Source organism: Bombus affinis, chromosome 2, assembly GCF_024516045.1.
Source record: "Bombus affinis isolate iyBomAffi1 chromosome 2, iyBomAffi1.2, whole genome shotgun sequence".
Lineage (NCBI taxonomy): Eukaryota > Metazoa > Arthropoda > Insecta > Hymenoptera > Apidae > Bombus > Bombus affinis.
The window spans coordinates 14,844,280-14,854,941 of record NC_066345.1 but is presented as its reverse complement, the minus strand read 5'-3'; the positions used below and the strand labels follow the sequence as shown (position 1 = coordinate 14,854,941).

The window sequence follows — 10,662 nt, the reverse complement described above, 5'->3', positions numbered from 1 at the left end:
TTGCATCGACGATATGACACATATACATATAATTGTTACATATATGTACAAATTACAATATAATTTAACATAATTATTATAAATTAGTTACAAACACGATAAGAAGAACATGCGAGGCAATGCTCTTCTGTTACATTAAATAATAGAAAGAGAAGCATAAAGACACACTTTTTTTTAAATCGAATAGAAAAGGATACGTATCCGTAATTTTAATGCTTCGAATATAACAAATCTTCCACGAAATGTTCAATTTGAAACAGTTCCTTTTCTTTTCCCCAATCGCTTTCATCGATCACTCAATTTCAATCTTTCGAAAATGTTATTGCAAAATTATTATACATATATTATTTCCTATAAAAGTTAAGTCAGATAAAGGTAGGCTCTTCTTCGTCAGTGAATTTCTCTGGCGACCGCGTCGATTATCCTCTGAAAAGTGGCACTGTCCAAACCGCAGAATGATTTATCTCGCGGGAAGATGGACAACGCTCTACGCTTCCGTCGACGTAAAATATCGTCGAACTCGTCGTCTATCGTTGGCGGATTTACCTTGGCGTAATAAAGCGCCGCAAAGCCGCTATAGATGAGAAGAGCTGCGGTGGCAAGCTGTTAAAGAGCGCATTCATTTAGTTGCGTTATTTTCAATGTTAAATCGTTCTCTTTTTGTGTTTTATATCTCTCGAGATGTTTCCTATTTTATACTCGTTCTACGTTCTACTATACGATACAAAATGCATTACTATACAACGAACGAAAAAGCGAATTGCACCAAGTTCTTCGGAGGTGGAAGGTCGAAACCAACGTTACGCGACTAGTACTTTCAATCTCATTCTTTTCTTTTTCTTTTCTACGAAAGTTAGCGTTGGTAGAAATATTCGATAACAATTGCAAACGAATCGGGCGAATATCCGAATTTCGAGCAGCGCCAAGTGTATTTTTAAAGAGGTGCCAGAGTACCAAAATGAAATTACAATAAAGTAATCGAATTTTTGTATCGTGGATTTTACAAACCTTCCATCGTCGCGTTAATTGTGTCTCTTACGAACATCAGTACTCTCTCGATTAATAGAGCGGCTCGGTAAGAGCAAATTTTTAATTACAAAATGCAGAAAGTCTCCTTAGCTCTGTACAATTAATTAAAATCCGGTAATTTAATTTCCAGCGTTGTAAATTTAATCGTAACGGTTTTCAACAGTTTTGCGCGTGGAAATGGAGCATTACAGTTACACGTTAACAATCGCCGACGAGCGTTAAATGCTCTGAAAAATTTCGACAAACGCCATATTTGGTACGAATATTTTTAACATACCTACATATTCTATCACGGCTCTCCTAGTTGATACGGCTAATCTGGATCGAATTCGTGACGCGAATGAGCGCGGAATGCGAAGAACGCGCGCAACTTCATATAAACGTACATTGTACAGTAATGCGTTTCATACGGTCGACTCGAAAATGCTTTTGCCATTGCATCTAATTGCTGTTAACAGTTTCTATGAATTTCCGTATTCAATTGAAATTCTATCACTTCGAGTAAAATACCGAAAAAATGATATGTCTTTGATATGATTTCTCGTCCCGACGTTGTCATAAAGTTTTCCTTTGAAACGTTCAAAGTTTCTCAGCAAATGTGACGAATCATGTGTCGTAATACCTATGGTCTATACGATTTAATAAGAATTATACTATACCTATACAATTTAATAAGAATTGATCGAAACTTACTTGAAACACGGCCCAGAATTTATAACTACCCTCGTTTATCAGAAAATCATAGTAACCGCCCCAATAATCAGATTTTCCATTCCCCATGGCTTTCATAGCCTGTTCCTCGTCTTTCATATGATCGTCGTGATGATCATCGTGGTCATCCTTATACATGGACCCGTGGTCCTCGTGGTAACCGCGCCGATACATCCTTGGATGTCTAATCGAAAGTCAGAGAAAACAAACGTTTATTAACCTCGCTCCAACGCTTCGAATTTAATCGATTGAATATCAATTATATAGAGGACTAATTTCACAAAAATAATTCTTCCATGTAAAGGAAACCTGTATGCCTGTACAGCAGTGCCGAGCGTCGAAGCATCTTCGTATTTCTTGGTCTCCGGAAGTGTTTCGATTTCGTCTAAAGTCGATTCACTCATTGAGGCATGGGAAACGCAAACAAGAAGCAGAAGACAGTGATAGACTAAATTTGTTTGTACTCTGTCTGAAATATACAACAAGATTTTTCTTAGAACAGCAACAAGGTTACTATCTTCATCGCACCTGTATCATTTACATAGAATCTGTACATCTACGGTTCGTACGTTTAACAAACTACCGTACGATATATCACGCAGCTACTGTTTCAACTGTTTAGAACAGCGATAAAAGCGTTACTACAGATTTCTACGTTGATTATACTCTGCGTGAAATCTGTACATCTACGCGTTAAATATCACAGATCGCTGTACTATAGTGACTCTCATCGTTGCCGTTTTACGCTTCTCAACAGCCATAGATTATTATCAGATTATTGCTACACGTTAATTTTCGCACTTGCTCGTAGAATTTCTACAGCCACAGTTCACATCAGAATCCGTTATATTATTATGCTTCACACCGTGACCGTTTTGCGATTGAACAGCGATCAATTATTACTGAAAATTCCTACATCGATCCTCGACACTTTAGCGATTTATATGGAATCTGTGCATCTATTATATCCAACGATATCTACCCATAATTGTACTGTTCGATGGCAGCAGATTCTTCAAGGGACCCTCGTTGCTCGAAGAACGACACGTCCTGTTCCTCTCATCCGTGAACACGTGTCTCTATATACACTTCTTCGTCACTCTATCTTTGTCGATTCATGGAAACGACAATGACTCACCACTGGCCGATTCCTCGATACGAACGTTCATTCCTCGTGGACGATGGTCGCGAGTTCATCGATCTCCAAACACATGGAACGTGCGTACACGTTTTCAGATGTTTGCCCCGTGGTTTCAGAGGCGAGTGTCACACGACGAGAACCTCGGCCGAGGAACCGTCGTTGATAAACTCCAAGGAACGACTGAACGATTCGTGGGTCCAGTTCAAACATACTCTGTTCGGTTACCGGTAACTGTATCACCAGGAACGTTAAGCAAATCCAACGTGCAGCGCTAAAAGCCCTAATTGTTACAACTCTCGCGTACGTCGTCGCGTCGTCTAGGAGCATTTCAGACGTAAATTCGGTTATAGATGATTGATCATTTCGGACGATCGTATTATCGCGTCTCCGTATTTGATTTTTTAATCAGACTGTTCGACTTTTCCATGGGGCTGTTACGATTTAGTGCGATTAAGTCGGTTGAGCTTCGTTTTGCTTGGATCTGGTGCGCAGTGAAAGATCTATTTGCACGTCGATTTTCTTCTTCTGGTGTCTAAACGGTGATCGGTTAAATTTGGACCTAATAAAGTTTCTATTGTTCTAGGCGTAGACACGCGACGAGGTTGCAAATACTATTTTTTAAGATTACCTTGCGCAATTTACTATTGTTTATGTCATTTTCTTTGCCACGAAGCTATGGAACGTAAGTAGCCTGTTTCTTTTTTGGAAGTTAGGTATAGCTGTTCAACTTACGTAATAAATCTGAGAAATTGGTAAAAATCGGAGTCAGTCGATCGGTTTAACTTCCCAGATATATTGGCTAGTATATCACCTCGTTATATTTTTTTTATCAATCGGTGAATTGTCTTGTAAATCGATGCTCCAGTTGTTCTTCTTCTTTTTTTTGTATTACAGCAACGATGTAGTTTTCTAAGAGAAATAAATATTGTTATATAATAAATATCTTCCTCAAATGTCGTTTCAAGGCACGTAAATTTATAAATAAAAATGTATGGATGTGTATGTATAGGAGAGATCAATTGTAAAGTGGAGTAGGCATATTAATCGGTGCAGTCAAATATTTAAAATACATAAGAAATATCAGTGTGCACGATGAAGCAGTCATTTTTTCGCGTCACATATAATTAAGTGATCAAACTGGTGCTTTGGATCTAGAAAAATATGAATTTAACGGGTTCTTCCGATTTCGATACATTTACGCATAGATGTAAAATGGAGTTCAATATACAGGGTGTACCGCGTAACGCGATTCACTATTTTTCTGCAACTTGTGGATGTAAGAAGAGATTTCAAACTATATTTTAAGGGCGCCGAGCGTAGTACAAGATATAGAGAAGATATTCCAAAAATACTTTGTCTTTGTAGCGAAACCGAGGTCGTCGTGGCTAACATAAATAGGATCACACGTCTTTTTTTCACGTGGTTCGAGAATCAAAAAGCATATCACGTGATACTTTTATTAACTCGATACTAAGTTTACTGTGGTGCAAATATTTCACTCGTCGTTACATTCCAGAATTATTCACATTTCGGATAAAGAGAATTACTACAACGTGTAGAGTTGTAACATCCAGCCAGCTCTAACAGCTCGTTCAGGCTTCTGTAAAAGATTTGACCGACATTAGAATAAAGCGTACAGTAAATTTACAAATCTACGAACATTTATCTGTAAAATATCTTGCGAATGGCAGAAGAACGGTGAGTCGCGTTACGCGGAACACCCTGTACACCCAATTACAAGCGTTATAATTATAAGTAAACAAAAGTTCGACAAGGCAAACATTTACAAAGTAGAAAGTCGGGCGTAAGCGTTAACAGATAGTTTGAACTGATTTCTTGAACAATTATTTCCTTCTTAATCGACGTAACGTATAAACGTTACAAGCAATGTTGGTTATAAGAGTATGATAAACAAAAGAAAATAGCATAATACACAAACGTTGTTACATAATTGTATAATATCACTTAAAGTCTCTTTACATAATCCCTTTTATAATGTCACTATTGAGATAAAACCTGAAGAATCTATCTAACTGCTATAGGCTAACGCGACGTATCAAAAAGCTGCTCCTCTTAAATCTTCGTCGAAAGAAGAAGATCGTCAGATACAAAGGTAGTCGTCCGCTGTAAATGCTCTGTCTCCGAGCAAATATATTTCTCTCGGGTGTGGCAGAATTTTAGCGAAAAAACATTGAATATCGCTCATCTATGCAAAAGCATGGCAGCGATCGTCCGAGCGATATCGTCGTTGTTTCAGTCAATTTGAGCCTTTAGCTGTTTTCTACCGTAATCAGTATTTAACCGCGAAAGGTGCGACCGGTAAATCGACGGAAAGTTTCTTTGAGAAGGATGGAATTTTTGATGCTGCCGACAGAACGCGACCGTGACAGGTATCTAGGCAAAGGAAACACCAAGTTCGGGTCAGTTAGCCGAGGTACATCCTTCTACTGTATTAGGTCAGGCGATTAGCAAGTTCTTAAACAAGTCCCGTTGAAACAATACTCTAAACCGGCGATAATTGCGGCAAATGTTTTTGCTTGATGCTGGTTCAGTTAGAATGGGGCGTGGTGCTCGACTTTGTCGAACCATCCAACGAGTTTGCATTCGTCCAAACGAGCGAAGGATGTTTTTTGTTTCGTTGCTGGACAACCCTGCGCGTGTCGGGAGAGAAACTGGCGTTCCGATCTCTTTTTCTCGATTAATACGAAAGAATGCACGTAGATGAAGAATCGGAAGATCCAGCTAGCCACGTTTCGGAAGAATCTAGGTATTCGAAAATCCTGAAATTCCGAGAACAGTAAATATGATAAATATCGCTCAACCTAAAGAACCGTTCGGTAAAGAGTTAATTAGAATAATTCATCGATATATCGAAAGATTTGATCAGAATTCACTCGCAGCATTCAACCGATATTATTCTTGATGGATGTTCACGGAACGATAACTTGGATAACAACCGTTGGTCGATGAAGTTCGACCAACGAATTGTACAAATCAATTATTTTATATCGATTACTATATCGTTGAGAATTTCTATATTTGAAAAATCGTCAAATTTCCTGCCATTGCCAGTAACCTGCAGCATTATATTGTCGAATTCCCGATTCCTCGTTGTACAAGAGGCAGCAGGAGAAAGAAACTCCAGATAAGATCGATAAATGTTCACTTTCCATGAAGCGCGTCGCAATTTTTACATTTTTCCCTGTGAAACGTGAGAAAGAGAATCGCCGACACGACAGAGTGTTCTCGCTCTAGATATAAAACGCAGCGCAAGTACACGCGAAGTCTGCGAAATGTGTGATACGAAAGGGAACTTTGTATTCTCTGTACGCGATGAAATAAGGGAATCATACGTGGAAAGAAAGCAGGGATAAGAGTTGGTCGAAATGGCGTAATTGGTCAATCGGAATGCGAGACCATCGGAATTCTCGTATCGTTTCCAGTAATTCTTTCCATTCCACCGATACTGACAAATTCCGGCTTGTTATCCCGCCAAAAACCTGCGCCACCGCTCGTGGCGCGATCGTAAGAAACAGTCATATCCGACCACGCTTGTTCCTTGGGAATTTAGGGACCAAGTGCGTGGCAAATGTCCATACGATGATATTTATTCCATGTTATTCGAGCAATCGAGAAAATTTATTTTCCAGCCTGTTTCTATTAATCGTTGATACAGTTAATGTTATAACGACATCCGCTATACGTATATAATTAGACACTTTCACGAAAACATTTACAGAGATATCCTAACTATTTAACAACGAATACATCCGAATGTATTAAATCTTATTTGTCACCTACGTTTATTCGTTATTCGGAAATATATCTATATTTTTCGGTATTAAACCAACGCTATCGTTTTACGAACTCTCGATGGATTCGGTCGGATGGATCGCTGGGAGGAAATTCCTTGGTGAATGTGAAATTTTCTTTGTAGATTTTTATTGCGTTTACGGACCATTTTTTCGAACTGAGGTGATACGACGATTTGTCGAATGCGCGTTGCCAACTCTTGATTTTAATGTACCCAGAAATCGCAAACTGCCAAATTATCTATAACGTTATATCTATGCTAATGAACAGAGTTCTGCATAACTTGTAAATAAATAGTCTATTAGAAGCGCTTCTCGATATTTACAAGACTTGACTATAAAATAATATTTACACGTACACGCACAAAATCACTGCTCGTACCGTAGAGTAACTCTAAATCAATGTATTACTGTCTAAGCTCTACGAAAGCTCTACGTTATGCTATTGTTTACTGTCATTTTATAAATAAAAAATATGTATCATCGCCTGTTCAAGAACGATTCTTGACCCAATTAATTCTCTATTAACAAACGATCTATGTGACAGAGAGCACGAGTACTTGCAGTCTTTCGTTCATCGGACGGAAGGTAAATATATAAATAAATCACTATTATACGAAACTCTTTCTTTGCTCTTTTGGTGTATACTCACTTTTGACTCTTACTCTACTTTCACCTAATCGATTAATACGTAGATGTATAACGACATGTAACAACGATGTACAACAAATAGCCACTGTATATCCTTAGCAAACCGATAAAATACTTAACTATATACTTATCGACTATATACTAACAACATCAACTTAATTGCTATCTCAACATTCTAAATCGATCCTCGATCCGCAGACGATCGATACAAATATTCTAAGAAATCTTTCCATACTTGTCGACGAAGCTCTCGACACTCCGCAGCGTTTCTCCCGCAAAATCCCACCAACTAAAATCACTGTACGATCTTGTATGCGCCACAGCATCCGCTAGATGCGCAGGGAACGTGATCTTGTGTCTGGCGATGCTCTTCAACACCAGAGCCGCGATGTAGATGATAAAATAAATGCTGAAGTACAGTGGAACGTACCAAAGCTTCTTGCCTACGTAGTAATACGAATACGGCCTCTTGTTCAATCTTTGATCGTTCATTTCTGGTGGCATTGTGTGGTGCTCGTGGTATTCAGGAATGTGATCGTAGATCACCTCGTGATGGAAGTCGTGATGCTGGCCATAAGAGTCGTCGTCGTCGTTGTCGTTGTCGTTGAAGGGAGGATGATCCAAATGGCCGGAATACTTGATCGGTTTCGGTGCTGCGTCATTGTCGTAAGACGTGTCGGGCGGATTGTCGGAGTAGTCGGAGGAGTCATGGTCGTGGGACGCGAAGTAGGAATCCGGTTTGTAGGAATCTGGTGGCTGAAAACGATGATTTACGTGAGCTTCGGCGACGCGACGCGGTGCGACTGCTTCGCTGGAATTGAAGTTGGGATATCGGGAAGTTGTAGGGTCGAAGCTTATGTACGATGGAATTTAGGAAACGGTGTTCTTTCCCCGGCTGAATTTTTCATCCTTGGTATTGATATACCTGATAACTTATTAATCATTGATCGATGAAACGAAAATTTCATCAGAATTTTGTAGTCGTGCGAGATTCCGCTACAACGTACGTATATATATATATAGAGGAAAATTGTTAGTTAAAAATGTTTGGAAAAAATTGCAGTGATATATGTATAGATCGTAATTATAATAATTATTCAACGAGGACGAATTCGATACGAAGAGCTATTCCATTAAAGGCGATCGTTGATTATCGATTAATTTATCATTTACTCAACTATAAATCAATATAGCTTCGTAAAAGGAAATAGAGGATACGTAGGTTCTTTCAGAAGTAAGCTTTTCTTCATTACTAAAAGGAAAGTGGGATGATGTTTTGATATTCAAAGTACCTTGTCGCTTATCTCAGAATCTGCGTAATCGTCCATGGACATTGGCTTGGAGATCGGTTTGTCACTGAGGTAATCCGGCGGCTTTGAAATCGGCTTACTGCTCGGGTAATCCAGCGGCTTATAGTCGTAGCTCTCTGAAAACGTTGGATTAGAAAATTCAAACATACCCGAAGACGATGGACCGGTCGGTGGGCCATTCGGGCCGCTCGAAGGTTTCGAACTATCCTCCGTGTCTTTCGATGGTTCCTTCTTGGATTTGTAGTTAAGCAGCGGTGCTGGATGGTATCTATCCTGAATCTGTTTCTTTGCGTTCAATTGTGCTATTAATTCGTGGTCCAACGTCGAGTATCTATAAATCAGAAAGCGTAGAAAGGGTGTTTTGAAGAAAAATATGGAACAATGTGGAAAAAGCGCGAAGAAGAGCCATTAAGAAGTTACGGAACGTACTCGAGAAACAATTTATACTTGACTTCAAACGCTCCAGTTCGCCAGGAATTTATTTAAAAATTCAGCTCTTTAGTCAAATTATTTTGCGAATATGATTTTCGTCTCAAGCTTCCATTTTATTATTCAAAAATAAATATAAAGTTCAATCTTTGTGCACTGTTGCTAAATTCGTTTTCTTTTTTTGGAATTTAAACACGAATCTGTGAATTTTCTTCGAGTATAAATTCTGTACTAAACTTAAACTTTATTAATGTCGGAGCGTTTAAACAGATTCAAATCTTCAAATGTTTCTCCTTTCCAAATTTGTGCAATCTTCAAATTCTCTCTCACACCTTCTACCAGGGGAATAGTCGATCGCTTCGCCGTTCCTCAGATTCTGGATTTTCGGTGAAATATAAACCGGTGACATAGTGATCGCGATGTTCTTGATACTCCTACCTTCCGCTTCCGTTCCATTTCTTCGTTGCGTACAAACAAACAAAAATACGATATTAGTCTGATACTCTACTTTTACGTAGAATCACGCGATATGAAACATTTATTTATATAAACCGAAAAAAAAGGAGAAGAGAAACGTATAAACTCAAACGTTTTCCAATTCATCCCTGGATCACGAACATTCATACATTTATAGGAAATTCTAATATACAAAAATGATAATATACAAAATGGTCATGATACATAGAGATATCTAAAATATCCAAAGCAAAGTACTTGTTGGACAAAACTTCGGAGAGCGAAACAAATTTCTACGATTAAACGCGTGCTCGCGAGAAACACGAACTTGCGTAGAAATTCACCGGTCTACCGATCGATGTGATCTAACCTGACGATCCACGGATCGTTGTCTGCTTGCGGTTCTTCTTGACCATTCCTCGACACTTTCGCATATGACGTCACTTGGGGCAAGACCGAGACGATCGACAGACTCGCTAAAAACAGCGAGATAAATGCGCGTATCATCTTCCACGATATTCAAAGATGAATGATCGAGCAACTCGGTTTGCCAGTCTTCTATATAGACTCGTAACTGTACCTCACCAACGACTTGTTGCTAATTTATTGTCCAACTCCATTTTCACCTGCCGTCGCTACTTAACACCACTTATAATTTTTTCCCCTCTCTGTCCAAAGACATTCATGCTAATCTGAAAACAGAAATTAAACTTCATTATCAGACGTACTTTTCCTGCTTCTTTTCTTCTTTTTCTTTTGTTTTTGTTGCGTGTGAATGGCGCGCGTTCCTCGTTCGATTTTGGCCAATGGAATGGGATTCGATTCGACGGGACAAAATATTTTCTAGGCGTATCGATGGTGTTAATTGGACGGAACGAGGCTCGACAAAACCCTTCTAATCTGTTTGGCAAATTATAACACACCGTTACGAGATGATCGAGATCGATGAATTGCGACCAGGAAGGAAATCAACTATCGTCGATCCGCCCTTGACCGGAAAACGATCGTTCAGACGTGGAAGTTCATTGATCGAGTGAAGTTACGAGTAGTTGTGAATTGCGCATGTTTATACATTTATGGGATATTTCATTCGATATTTTCTTTTTATTTTTAATCTTGATGC

General features: G+C 38.9%; 2 protein-coding genes across 4 annotated transcripts; both read right to left on the bottom strand.

Moving 5' to 3' along the window:
- Positions 1-2,871, bottom strand: LOC126926639 (uncharacterized). Its single transcript, XM_050743079.1, has 4 exons — positions 2,723-2,871; positions 2,050-2,209; positions 1,723-1,924; positions 1-603 (listed from the first exon to the last, which is right to left on the bottom strand). Exons 1-4 carry the CDS (start codon positions 2,724-2,726, stop codon positions 391-393), a joined length of 579 nt encoding a protein of 192 aa, XP_050599036.1. The 5' UTR covers positions 2,727-2,871; the 3' UTR covers positions 1-390.
- Positions 2,872-3,714: 843 nt separating this feature from the next.
- LOC126926592 (uncharacterized) lies at positions 3,715-10,304 on the bottom strand. 3 transcript variants are annotated; one of them, XM_050742975.1, is made up of 5 exons: positions 9,910-10,304; positions 9,416-9,541; positions 8,637-8,985; positions 7,775-8,100; positions 3,715-3,790 (listed from the first exon to the last, which is right to left on the bottom strand). In XM_050742975.1, coding segments are annotated over exons 1-5 (939 nt in total). In that variant the 5' UTR covers positions 10,047-10,304; the 3' UTR covers positions 3,715-3,789. The 3 variants fall into 3 exon arrangements, with proteins under 3 accessions (XP_050598932.1, XP_050598919.1, XP_050598924.1); XM_050742962.1 differs by lacking the exon at positions 3,715-3,790 and having other exon boundaries at positions 6,499-8,100; XM_050742967.1 differs by lacking the exon at positions 3,715-3,790 and having other exon boundaries at positions 6,499-8,100; positions 9,416-10,015; positions 10,120-10,304.
- Positions 10,305-10,662: the final 358 nt, after the last annotated feature.